This window comes from Pelophylax lessonae, assembly GCF_965119305.1.
Source record: "Pelophylax lessonae genome assembly, chromosome: 4".
Lineage (NCBI taxonomy): Eukaryota > Metazoa > Chordata > Amphibia > Anura > Ranidae > Pelophylax > Pelophylax lessonae.
In genome coordinates, this window is record NC_138771.1 from 570495779 (window position 1) to 570512861 (window position 17083).

Sequence of the window (17083 nt, forward strand, 5' to 3'; positions counted from 1 at the left end):
GCAGCCGCTCGGCTGTCATTACAAGGAGCGGGAGGGGACGTCTGTCAGAAAAAGGCTTAGGCTCCAAGAGGTTAAAGCGGAGTTCCGGCCACAAAAATTTTTTTTTTTCAATAAAAATACCCCCGGGACAGTCAGGGCTAGTACATTCCACAATGGATAGCCTCTGATCTGTCCCGGGTCGCACTTACCTTTTAGAAGTAATACTTACCTTTAAAATTTCTTCTCCAGCGCTGCCATCTCGGATGTGGGCAGCTGAAGCCAGCGTGTCCTCTTCCGTGTCCTCTTCTTCCAGAATGCGCCTGCACCGGCCCCGCTTGATGCACTGGAGGTGACGAGTGGGGGCGGTGCAGGCGCATTGATTCCTGGGAGCGATGACGTTCAGCTCCCAGGAATCAATGCAAAGAGGAAGTGACGGCACGGGCCGAGGCCGCCAAGGGAGGAAGTGGAAGAAAGGCGAGTATATTTTTCTTCAATAACACGGTAAGTAAACAAAAAAAAAAAAATCGTAACTATACATTTATTCTACAGGTGACCAAAAGCAAGTGTATTGCCCGAAATCGGCTGTCGATTTTGTGGCCGGAACTCCGCTTTAAGACAGGTAGATATATTTTTTTTTTCTTTCAGCCCACTGGCTGCATGAAAAAAAAAAAAATATGGACAGATTTCTTCATCCACACAAACAAGGTAAGGAGTAGGACATGTCCCCATTGGAAGATTTACCCTCACCTCCTGTTCAGCTATAAAATTCTGTTTACCCGTTACTTTCTGTTTGTGACAATGGTCACCTAGAAAACTGGGGGGCATGAACCTAACCAGAGAAGACACAGTTCACAATAAAAGATTGACAGGGCTGCCAACCCTTCCACCAGCATCCTAACAATGTGTTATCCTTGTTGTAAGCAGGGAATATAAAACAAAACAGCCATTTGGGTCTAGTATGGATTTTAAAGTAGACCGCGCAGGGGAAAAAAATTTAATTCTGCAATGCCATGGGGTCCTCCGCCGAAATCTATACCAGACCCTTATCCAAACATCCACTCCCTCCTGAACCATAAGCAGGCCAAATGCCTTCAACCAGGAAGGGAGATGGGGGATGCTTGTCCCCATGCTGAGAAGGGCAAGACAAGGCCCTCTTCCCCACAACCCTTCAAAATCCATACCAAATGCAAAGGGCTCTTTTGTTTACATTCCCTGCTGACAGCAGAATGACTCATCGTTGTTAGGACCTTGGCTTCTTAACAACCGATTACTCATTCCTGCTGATGACACCAAGGATGACTCGCTGGCAGGTGGCAGCTCCTTAAAGTGGTTGTAAAGTCAGAATTAGAGCTGCACCATTCTGGATAAAAAGAGAATCCACAAATTTGGCTTACAATAAAGATCAGAATCAAAAACTAGCACTGACAAATGCACAATTCTCTCACAGTTATTGGTCATCAGATCATCTTTCACATTATATTAAAAAATGTGCTAAATTTGCTGTTTCTTTTTTTTTTTTTTTAATTAAAGTGTATTTTATCACAAAAAAATTGTGTCTGGCTACCTACCCTAGGGGTCACCGAGCACCTCACTACCCACCAAGGGGTCACCTCCAGTATTTTTTGTATGAAAAATGTTGTCACCTATATGGACTAATTACGCCACTTAGTCACCTTATTGGATCACCATTTTTGTCACTAAGCCACTTTATTTTGGATACACTGGCTATAAGAACTATAGTTTTTTGCTGACACTCAGCCATTTTGATCTAACTAGTTATTTGCACTGGTCACTTTATTATATTCATTTGCTCAAAAATTTGTCATTTTATTGAGTACTCTGCACTTTTGCGTTTTACCAATTTTGGATACTCATATTTACTTTTTGTATGCACTTGGTCACTTTAATCAATTGATTTTTGCCACTATTTATTCATTTTAGCACTTTATTGGTATTTATTGCACCTATATTTCCCCACACATCATATTTTATTTATTGTGCTATTATTTATCTTTTGTGTATTTATATCCATTGTACATACCTTTCCTGTCTATATATCACCATCTACACCACATTTTTCAGTAGACAGCGCCATTCCCTTACATAAAATATTGAGACGACTGCTATTTTTTCCTCTATTAGAATAAATATATATATATATATATATATATATATATATATATATATATATATATATATATATATATATATAATGTTTGGGGGTTCTAAGTAACTATCTTGCCAAAAATACTGATTCTAACTTGTAAGCAACAAGTGTCAGAAAAAGGCTTAGTCTTAGTGTCCGTTCTGACTAGGTCGGATCCGACTTCGGGGCGACATGTGAAGTCGCGTGCAGCGCGACTTGCACGGACTTCATAAAATGAATGTCTATGCAAGTCGCTCCAGGTCACCCCGAAGTAGTACAGGACCCTTTTTCTAAATCTGAGAGACTTGTGTCGCTCCTATTAGAACCGGTCCTGTACTACACTATGGGACGTGACGGTGCGTGACTTGTCAGGCTGACCAAGTCGCACCAGTGTGAATGGAGACTTAAGGTGGTTAAACTGCCCTCATTTACAGACCGAAATTCAACCCTTTGTTCTAAGAGCCCATTCACACAGGGGTGACACGACTTGCCGGGGCGACCTGTGAAGTCACGGTGCACGCGCGCGACATGCACGGACTTCATATCATTGAAGTCAATGCAAGTCGCCTCCAGGTCGCCCCAAAGTAGTACAGGACCCTTTTTCTAAGTCGGAGCGACTTGTGTCGCTCCTATTAGAACGGGTCCTGTGCTAATCAATGGCAGGCGACCCACCGCGACTTGTCAGGCGACCAAGTCACCTGAAAGGTCGCGCTAGTGTGAATGGGGACTTAAAGAACAAATAAACAATGTAAAACATGTTTATGGTTATCTCCCAGCCTGAGCAATGTTGATAAACATTTGCTGGAGGCATTTTTTTTTTTTTGGACAGTTGTGAGCAGAGAAGGCTCTGCACTGTATGAATTGTGGAAATGCCGAATCGAGATCACAATTTTTTTAATGATTATTCATGCAGCTCTGGTCAGGTTTTTTATTTTGTGTGCATCAACTCCCCCCTCATACTTACCTGAGCCTCATTTCTATCCAGCGATGTGCACAACTGCCTCCGCTGTCCATGACTCTCCCTCCTGATTGGCTAAGACACAGCAGCAGTGCCAATGGCTGCCGCTGCAGTCAAAGACAGTTAGCCAATCAGGAGAGAGAGAGAGGGGGCAGGGCCGAACTGCAGCTCCGTGCCTGAATGGACACACAGAGCTGCAGCTCGTCTTCGGTGCCCCCATAGCAAGCTGCTTGCTGTGGGAGCACGCGACAGGAGGCAGGGGCCAGGAGCAGCAAAGAGTTGCAGTGGTAAAACATGCATTAAAATGTATCAAAAACATACAAAGTCGCACTGCAGCTGGACTACAAAAATCATAATGAAAAAAATGGATCAAAACTGTGTTGCATCAGTGTGAACAAATGGCTTTTTTTGTAAGCATATACATATATTAGAGTGGCCGTATTTGCTCATTACATACACAAGTTGAGCTTTCTCTAAATACAGAGAACGTGTGTTACTGCTCCACCATTCAGTGACTGAGTGCACAAGGATACTCTATGAGAACAACTGATTTGCATGTTCAGCAAGGATGTTAAACACTTCCCTGCCCCAAGATAAGATAATCTCTAAAATAGAGTATAAATTTCCCTTAAGGTAAACGAGGGGTAAAGTCTTCTCTCATATTACATGTATAATAAACCAGAAAGGGCGAGGAGCTACCCAGTTAAGTTGCTGTTGCCATGGTAACAAAAGACAGCATTTAATGGTAGATACATTTAGAAGACAAAGCAGCCATCTGGGTATTTTGGCCAGATAAATCTATGTTGATTCACATTAAAGCCCAAACATATTTAGTTCCAATGAGTGATGCAGGAAACGACTGGAAAATACACTTGGCAAAAAGCACACCGTCTACACAGTGCATACAATATGGAAAGGTGTGTGAAGTTTGGCAAATGCTTAAAATGTGTCACATGATCCTAAATTAGCGCACCCACTTCTTTATGATTTAGAGAGATAGGACCATTTAAAGAAGTCCTCCAAATTAAACTTTATAGCATTCATTTTTTTTTTTTTGCAATGGAAGAACGTCAGTCACTGTAAGGGGCAAATAGAAAACAATTGTTTCCCATGTGCCCCATTCACACTACAATACAGCACAAGGTGCAATGAAATGCAGACATGCTGCATATTATCACCCCTCGCTGGATGGCATCGCATGTCACTGCACCGCATGCGCAATGCACTGTTACACGGTTACATGAATTAAGTGTCACTTTATACACTTCAAATAAAGTTCTTGAAAATGTAAAAAGGGAGCTGTGTGATGCAGTTAAACATATATCACTGCACCCCAAAATGGACAGCTAGCCATACACTGAACCACTCTGGTTTATTATCCAGGCAAATGTGAATAGACCATAAAGGGAAGCCAACATGGTGGGCGTTTCACCCACCCAGCAATGGAGGTTGCCTACAACTACTAAAATATGAGATGAAGCTATAGAGGTCTCCAGCGTGCAGTGAAATCACAGAACTCTGCAGAACTGAAGGCAAAGCTGGAGTTCAGCTTTAACCACTTTACCACTAGAGCATTTTGCTGTCTTACGTCTGGCGCCACTTTTTGCGATTCTGCGCTGTGCGACTTTAACTGACAATTGCGCGGTCGTGCGACGCCGTACCCAAATGAAATTGACGTCCTTTTTTCCCACAAACAGAGCTTTCTTTTGGTGGTATTTGATCACCTGTGCGATTTTTACTTTTTGCGCTATAAACAAAAAAAGAGCGTTTATTTTGAAAATAACAATATTTTTCACATTTTTTTATATGAAATTCCCCCCAAAAGAGATGTAAAAAACAATTTTTTTAAAAATTTTTGGCCAATTTGTTTTCTGCTACCCATGTTTGGTAAAAAAAAAAAAAAAAAAAAAAAAAAAATCGCAATAAGCGTATTTTGATTGGTTTGCGCAAAAGTTATTGCGTTTACTAACAAAGGGAAAGATTTATGTCATTTATGGTGTTTTTTTTTTTTAACGAGTAATGGCGGCGATCTGCGATTTTTTTTGCGGGACTGCGACATTGCGGCGGACAGATCGGACCCTTGACTGACATTTTTGACACTTTTGGGGGTACCAGTGACATTACTGCAGTAATCAGTGCTATAAATATGCACTGTTACTGTAAAAATGACACTGGCAGGGAAGGGGTTAACTTTATTGGAGAGGGAGGGGTTAATGTATGCCTGGTGCTTACTGACGTGTGGGGGGGGAGGTGACTGTGTGAGACAGGGACAGATCGGATGTCCAGCTATGCTGAACACTCCGATCTGTCACTCCCTGTCACTTGGGAGATCCGCCCGCTTGTGTTTACACAGGCAGGCGGATCTCCACACTAGATCCCCGACGATCGGGGCATCTGCTCCTCCGCTGCTCCTCCCCTGGCCCGACTCCCGCTGTGAATGAAAACAGCGGGAGCGCCGCCTACAGGGGAGGAGTCTGGCGACGTAGGTCTACGTCGTCAGAAGGGAACGAGCCACTTTGCCGCAGTACTATTCCAGTACTCAGCGGTAAAGTGGTTAAAGTGAAAGCTAAAGGCCGCATTACCTCTTCACCAAGAGTCCGACATCTACTATGTCTAAGGCAAAACCCAGCATATTCTGCCCAGGTTCGGCTGTCTCAAATGGCTAGTGTGGGATGCCACTCCTGTGCATGCGTGGGAGTCATTCATCCTGGCACTGTTTTGGAAATGAAGCTGCACATGCACAGCTCTGTGTAAATTCCTCTGAGGTTTGCATATAGGCAGGTAAAGTGCATTTTATTGCAAAAGAGAATGGGGCAATTCAATAAAGTTACGCCACTTTTCTGGCATTAATACCTCTTGTTAATGTACTGCCCCAAATTAATGAAGCATTTGCAACACTTTTGGTTCTGACAGTGACTTCTGCACCAAAATCAGTTAGTTCTACAATGCGCAACTTTTACATTGCATTGCAATGAATGTGCCAAATTAAAAATAACATACCAACAGTTACAGTCTTACTTAGTGGAGCCAACTAAGACCAATTCTATTTTGGCGTATAGAAAGTGAAACTGGTGCCGACTGATTTTGCGAAAATGTCTCGCATGCGTTCTAAAAGTGGCGCACCAAATTCAAATACAAGTTCTACGCAGGTCCATGAATTTGGCGACTGCTGCACCGCTTTTAGAACACGAGAGACACTTTTACAAAATCAGTCTGCGCCAGCCTTTAGGAATTCCGCGGATCGCATATCTCTTCTGCAATTAAAGTCCTGCTTGTTCACAATGTTTTATTTTGTACATTTAGTTCTGCTTTAACCACTTGCCGACCGCCGCCCGACTATATACGGCGGCGGTCAGCCCCTACCAGGCAAAGTGACGTACCGGTACGTCACTAGCCTGGGAGCCAATAGGGGGCGAGCGCGCCCCGCAGGCACGCTCCCGCTTGTTCCCTAAGCAGCCTGCGCGTGTGACCGGCGGACCCGATGTCCACCGGTCACTCGCGATCGTCGGGTGGAGAGGGAGAAAGCCAGACGGCTAATGTAAACAAAGCCACCTGTCATTCTTCCCTGTGTAAAAGCACAGATCATACCGTCCTACTATGTAGGACCGTTGATCTGTGCTGTTACACACACAGTCACATCCAATCACAGTTAGAAACACGCCCCTCTGGACACACTTAACCCCTCCTTCCCCAATAAAGTTAACCCCTTCCCTCCCAGTGTCATTTTTACAGTAACTGTGCATATGTATAGCACCGATTACTGTAGTAAAGTAGTAGATTACTGTAGTAAGTCAAAAATGTCAGTCAAGGGTCCGATCTGTCCACCGCAATGTCGCAGTCCCGCAAAAAAAAAAAGAAAAAAAAAACGCAGATCGCCGCCATTACTCGTAAAAAAAAAAAAAAAAAAAAAAAAAAAATAAAAATGACAAAAATCTCTCTCTTAGTTAGTAAAACGCAATAACTTTTGTGCAAACCAATCAAAATACGCTTATTGCGATTTTTTTTACCAAACATATGTAGCAGTAAACAAATTGGCCTAAAATGTTAAACATTTTTGATTTTTACATTTTTTTTGGGGGGGGGGGGGATTTCATATAAAAAAAATTTGAAAATTATTGTTATTTTTGCAAAATTGTCGCTCTTTTTTTGTTTATAGCGCATGATCAAAAAAATCGCACAGGTGATCAAATACCACCAAAAGAAAGCTCTGTTTGTGGGGAAAAAAAGGACGTCAATTTCATTTGGGTACAGCGTCCCACGACCGCGCAATTGCCTGTTAAAGTCACGCAGTGCCGAATCGCAAAATAGGGCCTGGTCAGGAAGGGGGTAAAATCTTCCGGGGCTTAAGTGGTTAAGCCTGGATAGTGGTTGGGAGTGTTGCCTGTTTTACAGGATTCTATGTCAAGGGGTTTCCCTATAATATAAATAATCCAAAGAAGATTCTAGCCCTGCCAAGGTTCCCCCTTGTCCTGTTTTTGAAATACTTGGTGAGCTGAAGCTTATCCATAAAGACTTGATAATTTAATTCTCCCTAACCCAAACCTTTTATCAGAATCACATATCATAACATTAATAGTATAGAAAAAACGTAGCTCTAGGGATCGACCGATTATCGGCAAAGCAGATATATTGAGGGCCGATATGCACTTTCCCCGATATATCGAAATCGGCCCCGGAGGTTACCGATATTTTGGGAAAGTGCTTGTACCGGAGTGATGCCTGCAGCTAGAGGCATCACCCCGGTACCGGCATCCATAGCCGACGATCGTCTGTCTTGTAATAACCAATGCAGCTGAGAAGCCAATCAGTTGTCATTACAAGGAGCGGGAGCTCGCCTGGGTCTCCCGTCCCACCGGGAGACCTGGGCAACCAGCCTGCACGGCCGCCGAATACCCGATCAAAGCCGCATTCGGCTTTGATCAGGTTTCCATGCAAAAGCCTGGAAGTGATGTCATGACATCACTTCCGGGTACTGGCACCAGATTCAAAAAAATTACAGCATTCAAAACAGCCAAATTTGGCGTTTTTAATGCTTTTAAGTGCAAGGGAGGGGTTTGGGGTCTTTTAGACACCCAGATCCCTCCACAAGAGTACCTGTCAAGAAAAAACAATTTTTTTTAAATGTACAAAAATACATTGGCCAAAATATTGGTTATCAGCAATGAAAAACCGATATCGGTCGATCACTACTTAGCACCCACCCCATGCCCAAGTTTTGTGACACAACCCAATAGAGTTGAACGATTCTGGATAAAATGGAGAATCACAATTGTTTGCTTAGAATGAAGATCACGATTCTCGGCCTAACATCTTTTACATTATACAAAGAAATTGGGCTAACTTTACTGTCTAGTTTTTTTTTTATTTATTGAAGTGTATTTTTTTTCAAAAAATTGCTTTTGAAAGAAATAGTGTGACATAAAATATTGCAAGGACTGCCATTTCATTCTCTAGGGTCTCTGCTAAAACATGTGGGTAAAATATACGGGGGTAAAATATATATTGGGGGTTTAAAGTAATTTTCTAGCAAAAAAAATACTGATTTTTAACTTTTAAGGGACAAATGTCAGAAAAAGGCTTCGTCTTCAAAGCAGAGCTCCACCCAAAAGGGGAAGTTTCGCTTTATGCACGCCTCCCCCCCCCCCAAATATGTCACATTTGTCACTGGGGGGGGGGGGGGTACTTAGCTTTGACAGGTACCTGGTCCCACTTCCGCTCGAGCGCCTAGGTTGCTCGAGAGGACGAGAGGAAGTTTTCCTCTCCCCCTCCCTCCTAGAAATCATCTGGGACAAGTCACAGGTCCCAGAAGATTGCCTGACCAATGGGGAGACGTTGTACGGTTCACGCATGCCCATCCAGCTGTGAAGCCGCAAGCTGTCCTAACCGGGTGCCCACACTTGCAATGCCGGCGCTGCGGAAAGCCAAGTGAGAGGAGCGAGGCTTCGGGCGGCCACATCGCTGGAAGATGGGACAGGGGAGTGTGTGTTTATTGAAAGTCAGCAGCTATACCTTATATTTTAAAAAATAAATAAGTGGGAATTCTGTTTTAGACCCCGTTCACACTGGGGCGACGCTACTTCCCGGGGCGACCTCACAGGTCGCGGTGCGCAGCTTGCACCGTGACCTCGGAGCGGCCGGCACGGACTTCATATCATTAAAGTCAATGCAGGTCGCCCCAAAGAAGCTCTGGACCCTTTTTCTAAGTCGGAGCGACTTGTGTCGCTCCTATTAGAACGGGTCCACAGCTACTCTATGGCAGGGACCAGGTCGCCCGACAGGTCGCCCCAGTGTGAACGGGGTCTTAAAGTGATTGTAAAGTTTTGTTTTTTTTTCTATAAAAATAATAAACAGGTTATGCTTTCTACCTCCTTGCAGTTGGTTTTGCATACAGGTGCCTAGATCCTCCTCTTCGCTGGTCCCTCTTCTGTGCTTCTGGCCCCTCCCTCCTGTTCAGTGCCCCCACAGCAAGCAGCTTGCTATGGGGGTACCTGAGCTGAGAAACCGCTCCCTGCGTCCATTCAGACACGGAGCCCCGACCCGGTCCCCTTTCTCCCCTGATTGGATAGCTGACTTTGACAGCAGTGGCAGCCAATAGCGCCGCTGCTGTGTCTCAAGCCAATCAGACAGGAGAGTCTCAGTTGGCTGAGACACTCGTGTACATCACTGGACAGAGAGGGACCTCAGTTAAGTATTAGGGGGGCTGCAGCACACAGAAGGCTTATCTTTAGGCATTCTAAATCTTCTGACTTTACTCCTTTAAGAGGTTAAACTGCCCTCATTTACAGACAGAAGTTCATCCCATTAAAGTGGTAGTATCGGAGTATACTTAACTTTTACCTACAGGTAAGCCTATAATAAGGCTTACCTGTAGGTACAATTAATATCTCCTAAACCTGCACGGTTTTGGAGATATTTTAACTAGCGGCGCATGCGCTCTGAAGGTCCGGCGGATTCAGACCTGATTCGCACCTGAAAACGGAGAACAGGGATGCACCGGACCCCCTGCTGGGTCCCATGGCCACAGCTAGTGTGAACCCAGCCTAAAGTGGCTCTTCACCCTAAGGAAAGCCTTTTTTTTTTTTTTTTTTTTTTTTTTTTAAGGGGGGGGGGGGGGGGGGTTCTCATGGAAAAAAAAGTTTGGCCCCACCCATTCTTGCACCTCATTTGCCTAGGTGAAGGTGCACTGTACTCTTTTTGCGTCCTGGGATATGCATGTCGGATATCCCAGGAGGCAAAGCACCTCACTCAGAAAGGAGGAGGGGGGGCGTGCCAAGCAGCGCATTATCAGGAGACTCCACAACTGAACTGGGAAGAGCCAGTGGGCTTCTTGATAATGTGATCATTAATATAGCGGAGCGGGACTAGAGGTGGCAACAAGAGATAAAAAAACGCCCACAAATCTTGCGCGTGCAAGAAATATGTGTATGTGAATATATAGGGGAGGAAGCAAACAAGTGGAGCTTCCCCTTTTGGGTGGGATTTCACTTTAACTGCTGCAGACAAAATTTAGGTCTCCTTCTCTGCCAGACAGGGTAGTGCTGTGTGGCAGAGCTGTGTAACCCTCAGGACTGGATGAACAGAAAAAAAAAAAAAAAACACTTGTGTACCTGCCAATAGATTGTATCCGTGTATTAATTTGCTTGTCTAACTAATGCTTCTCAATCACCAAAATGGAAATTTGTGGAAAAGCTAGACTACTACAATAGGAAATGCAGAGCAAGGTCTGCTATACTGGAGCGATGCAAGCAGTGATTGTGAGCCGTCGGAAGCGCACTCATGAAACCGCTCTGTCCACGCTAATGCACGCAAATATGCGGCCGCCGGGCACCAAGGCCCCATATTTGCGTGCGCTCGGCGCCAAGGAGGTAAAGCTATTTGCCAAAATGCTTTTGTTTCTTTTAATGTCATTACCACGTAGCCAATAAAGTCTTCAACGCGAATATAAGAGTTGCCGGCTCACTTTATGGTTTATATTGACTACAATTAGGTGGAAGACCCTGAGCCAGAGCACTGGTTATCTGATTCCATGCCTGGCCATATCTGTTTCCTGCAGTGAGCGCTGCACCCGTTTTTTCTTACAAGCCTAAAATGGTTAGGAGCTGGTTTGATGTTTTGGTGCCCTGGCTATCTTATGATGCTTCTGAAAAGTTCAGCGAGAATAGAAATTGACAGTTGCTCACCACGAGAAAAGGCACAGTGAAAAGACTAATCTACAAACCCACTAGGTACATTGTTCTATTTTCTATATACACACCTACAATGTTTTGTGCTAATTTACTCCAACTTGGAACAAAGAACCAAAACATATTTTTACAAGCCATTCTGGACTTCTCCTTAGCAGTATAAAAGCCTTTACATGGTCAATGAACTAAATGGCTTCAAGGACTCCCGTTTTATGCAATTTTCCCATAAAACATCTATTATTCTACAAATAACAAGGTCATTCACAGGCAGCATACTCACCTTGTCTTTCTCATGAGGCAGTAGACAAACTGGAGGGAGGGATGCTAATGACTCCAATCCCTGCTTGCCCTCTGTTGTCTTGGCATTCAGCTTATAGAGGGACCCCTCCTTCACGATTCTTCCATGACCCAGTGCCCGTTTAACTGCAAGCCTTAACTGCTGGTGGAAAGCAGAAGCTGCACCTGTATTGCCACCAAAGGATGACCCCACATCCCGCTGACTCCACAGAAAGCGTTCAATGCTCTTCAGAGTAGAGCCCCCTGGCTCAGCGAGCCACTCTAATGCTCGTCTCAAGAGCCGATGCCAGTCCAAACCTTCTGGCCGGCCTGGGCCTCTGCCAGTCTTAGGTAGTGACAAGCGACCAGGGTTATCGGGGTCTTTGTAGGAGTTTTGCCCCTTGTTGGAAACCTTAAGGACTGTTCCATCCTTAACACTGAGTTCCAACTGTTCCAAGACAGTGTGGCGATCAAGGCCGTGCGACGTTGAGACAGCATTGCAAACACGCTCCTCAGACGGGCGCTGTTTCTGCTTCTTCACCTTCCTGATGGCCTCCAGGATCCATTGCGTATATAAAGGATTTGCCAGCTTCACCATGATGACTGTATATCCATAGAGGTTTAGCCCTGGTCCTGGAGGGAGGAAAGGAGGCTGGCACTGCCCGGAGGCTGGCTCACCATAGCACACCCCAAGCTCTCGTCACGCAACCTAACCAAAGTCTAGAAGTCTTGTTATAGAGGCGAAGGTCCACACAAATGCAAGAGACGACTACGATTTCTCCAAAATACTGAAACGCGTGACAAGAAGTGACAGAGCTTCAAATCTGTGAAAAGAAAAAAAAAAAAGGTACAATGTTATATGAGATATTAACAAGGAAATACTAAAACATTATACAAAGCGGTTTAGGTTTTTTTGCAATCAGGTGAGCAGATTATTTCACATCGAAAAATTTTTGGTCGACTGTCCCTGGTTTCTACATTTTCTAAAGCCAGATTTAAAAAACAGGCTGGCAGCAGCTGCAGTGAAACTTGTCACCTGAACCATGGCTGCATCCAGGCAGATGCAAATGCTGTTCGGCCGCCACCGCCGGTCTCCATAGTACAATAGCCCAGCATGGTAGATTCCTGCAGGCTGAACAAAAAAAAAAAAAAAATCTAATAGCATAAAGCCAGCTTTACTGTTTTGTAGCTTACTGGTGTCAAGGTGCTTTCCATCCCAGGTCCTAGACTGGATTGCCAGGCATCCAAGTTCTAGAAGATACTGTCTGCTTCTAGATAAAATAACTTACATTACCAAATGCAAGTTAGGTGGCACATCCAAACTGAATGCCAGCTTTCAGATGACACGTACCTGCTCTCATACAGTGTTATTGGACAGATTATGCAGTAGCCTCAGTAAATACAAAGAAACTTGGCAAGTATAAGAGTCCAGTACATGAAGCTTACATAAAAACAACAGGGCACAGCAGCAGGGATCCACCTACTCCACACACACGTGATGACATATACAAACACAAGCCATAAAGATCAGCACAAAGTTCTGGCTGACACCAAAATACATAACGGCATACACCTTCAAAATATAAAAAGTTCATTTATTGTGGTAAAGAACCCACCAAATCAGGAGCACCAAAACAAAATCTTCAATCGGAACATATAGGTAATGGAACTTATAAGAACAAGTGGAGTGAAAGGGGTCATAAGACCAGCCAAAATATCCTTTACATCTATCAAGGCAATGCAGGTAAAGCCCTTGTGGCAATACAAGCATTTTTTTTTTTTTTAAGTTTACAAGCAGGCATCATGCCGTGCAGATCTGAGGTGTTTCTATGCCCTGTACAGCATTACCAGCCCATTCACACTGCCGCGACAGTCGCGGTGCACGCTCGGCGCGACTTGCACGGACTTCATATTATTGAAGTCTATGCAAGTCGCCTCCAGGTCGCCCCAAAGTAGTACAGGACCCTTTTTCTAAGTCGGAGCAACTTGTGTCGCTCCTATTAGAACGGGTCCTGTACTATTCAATGGCGAGCGACCTATCGCGACTTGTCAGGCGACCAAGTCCCCCGACAAATCGCGCTAGTGTGAATGGACCCTGATACTTCCTACTGGTAACAATACCCTCACTAGAGTCTCATAAATCAGAGTCCTGACGAAGGGGGGAGTTATGCTCCATATACTAAAGCTGGCCATAGATACCCCCCCCAAGTAGCCAAAGGGCTGATGAAAAAACAAACAAGAGGATTCTTCCATCCATACAAGTGAAGTAGATGGAGGAATCCTCCCCGCTGTACTACTGTATTCTAATAGCGGAGACTCCACTGCTGTCAGAAAACACTGAGTAGTGGCTGCAGCCGCTGACTGATAATTTTCCAACATCTGTTCAACAGCAGTTAATCGGTAGATCAACTTTATGTTGAGTGAGAACGACCATAGATGGATCAGAATTCAGCCAAACCAGCTGAATGTCGATCCAACTATGGGCAGCTTAACACATTATGGCAAAAACCTCCCGGGAGCCTTACATTTTCCTTCCTGATTTCTGCTTTTGTGACTGTTGTCTGTTTGCAGTCGGGTACCCTACAATCATACACGGACTAATTCACACCGACCCACATGCTAAAACACGAGGGCTAGTGTCCGCTCTGTATGGACTGTGTGATTGGTTGTTACAAAGCAAGGCACTGTTTACTTTAACTTTATTAAACTGTCACAAAAAGACACTTTATTTAGGTCTATGCACAGCAACGCTGTAGGGAGGCGAATTGTGCTGCATTTTTATACGGCGCACTATACCTCAGAGCAGCATTGTGCTGTGAGAAAGTGACAACGAACAATTGTTTTCTATGTGCCTTATGCATTGATCTATGCAGCTCAACAGATACGGCATGAACCAACCGCAAGGCTGACCATAAAATACATAGTTTGATTGTATGATCTCTTAAGCTGTCCATACATTTTACAATCTCACTGTACAATCTCCTCTAAGCTGGTCACACACTATACAATCTCCTTTAGACTTACCAAATCCATGTAATAGGAGGACAAACCTAGACAATCCATTACTGGAAATAAAAAAAACACTTCATTAAAATAGAAGTAAACTCTCCTATCCTTTTCAGCCAATGAAGCTGCCATCTTGGCCTCTGTTTGATCCTCAACTGCCATGATTGCTGCACATGTGATCAGCTAGGACAACAGCCATTGGATGGTTTGACAGTTTGGTTGAGAGGACAGCCAATGTGACAGTTACATTCCCGGCGTGCCGGAAATGTAATGGACTTTTAAAAACTGTTGAATCTATGGGGTTACTGCCACTTTAACTGCATTCATATACAATTAAAGGGGTGCTTGCACTACATAGTTGATGGTAGATAGAAAGAAAGTAAACTGTACAATCTGATTGTATGGTCAGCTTTATCTCTACCGTCAGGCAGGTGCTACAAGGGCCCTTCTGATTTTGATGCCAATTGGGATTGTTTAGGTTTTTCCTCATATTACATAGTTTTAGTAAAGCTAGAGCAGGATGTACAATTACACTGTATAGTGTACATCAAAGCAAGGTTGTACAATCAGCTTAAAGCCTAGTACACACAAGCCGGATTCCGGGCGACATCGGCCAGTACAAAATAAACCAGCCAACATTCGACCCGTGTGATTGGCAACCAGTTCTGCCAGCTTCAGTCGAATGAACATGCTTGAAAACCAGGAGTGGCCTGGCACTCGATCAATGCCCTCAGCCAATGGCGGAGCCGGAGAGCACTGACCAGAGTACTGTATTCTGGCAGAGGGGGCGTCCCCCTATCAGAACACAATAGCTGAGCAGAGAAAATTGCTGTACTAATATATTGTTAGTACAGCAGCTCCGACCTGAGCTGTCAGGTTTTTTTTTTTTTCCCTTTAACCCGCAGGGTTGAAAGGAGAAAAAAAACTGATAGTGTGTACTTGGCTTTAATGGGACCATACACTACACTAGGGGTGTCAAACCTAATTTCATTATGGGCTGCATCAGCATTAGGATTGCCCTCAAAGGGCCGGTTAGACTAGATGTCAAGAGCCCCCCCCCCCCATCAGCACTTAAGAATCCTCCACCCTCCCTTCCATCGAAGTGCTCCCCCTTACCTTGTACTGTTGCTGAGAAAAAGCTGGGGGCGTTGCTGGAAAGCAGAAAGTGCAGGGTCTGAAGGAGGAACAAAGGAAGACTCCAGCTGCAGGAGAGGTGCAAGGGCCACATGAGATGGTCTGAAGGGCCAGATTCGGCCTTGTGTTTGACACATACACTACACAATCCAATTTCTTTAGATCTACCACCAAGTATGTAGCGCAAGCGCCTACTGGATTGGTTACAAATGCTACTAATTGTTTATGTTTGTCCTCATATTACATCAAGTTTTTAGGTCTAAAGCGACCACACACAAAACAACCTGATTATACAATCTCCTTTTGATTTACCAAAACTATGTAATAGAACAACACACCTCGACAACCCACTCAATGTGTATCAGGCAGCCCCTTGCACTGCACAGGTGATGGTACATCTAAAGATGACTGCACAATGAATGGACCCCTTAAAGCAGAGCTAAACCTAAAATGTAAACAGCTTTTTAATACGCTATATCTCGTCTGCAATAGGGCACACTTACCTGTCTGTTCGCAGTCTTCTATTGAATGTACACTGAGCTGTATCGTGTGCAGCTCATTCACCCTACCCGATTTAAACTGAACTAAACCTAAGTTTAAGAAAACTGCAAGCAAGGCAGCTCTGTATTCTACACACTTACTTGACAACCCCAGTACTCTACTGAATGTACACTGAGCTGTGCATGCGCAGCTCAGAATGCATTCCTGGCACACTGAATCAGAACGACTGGCTCCTGTGTGCATGCTCACGATGATGTCACCCCCTTTGGGCCAATCAAAGTGCTGAAAAATGAGCATCTGAGGAGAAGAGGACAGCAACTGGCGAGGAACATAACCACTGAATGTCTAGAAGGTGGAGGTAGGTATAGTTCTGCTTTAAAGAAACCCTTGCACAGCCTGGGGAGGAGAGGACAGCGGCAGGTGAGGAATGTAACCACCGCATTGCCAGAAGGTGGAGGTGTTTTATGGAACTTTATTTCCACTTTAACCAAAATTATACAATCAGATTTTATAGCATATGGTCACCTGAAAGGAGACTGTACAATCAGATTGTATAGTCAGCTTTACACATGCAAAACCCTGATTATTAAAACCCAATGACAGCTAGGGATACAAGCCTCAATGTAACACCACCTATTTTGATTGAATCTTGCTGATTCTTTGATTCGGAAAGGCAGCCAAGGACCCATCACTGACTTCCACATGCCAGAACACTGATGTGGGTGACAGTGATTCATCCTCAGTGCTGGCTGATCCAGCACTGTAATGAATCGGTGCACATGCCTGTGGAGCCCCATGTACAGTGGCTATGCCTGATCCTTGGTGCTGGTTTATCCCAGTGAAGGAGCTATTCCAGCATTGTAAGGAAGCAGTGTACCTGCATGCAGAGCCCCATGTACA

At 44.4% G+C, this 17083-nt stretch overlaps 1 protein-coding gene across 4 annotated transcripts in view; it reads right to left on the bottom strand.

Annotated features, from left to right (window-relative positions):
- KAT6A (lysine acetyltransferase 6A) overlaps positions 1-12350 on the bottom strand; it is a 133077-nt gene extending 120727 nt beyond the window's left edge. For all 4 annotated transcript variants that reach the window (XM_082253165.1, XM_082253164.1, XM_082253163.1 and 1 more), the window contains exon 1: positions 11547-12350. In XM_082253165.1, coding sequence (XP_082109291.1) covers positions 11547-12140 — 594 coding nt within the window. In that variant the 5' untranslated portion in view covers positions 12141-12350. The remainder of the gene's footprint in view (positions 1-11546) is intronic.
- Positions 12351-17083: the final 4733 nt, after the last annotated feature.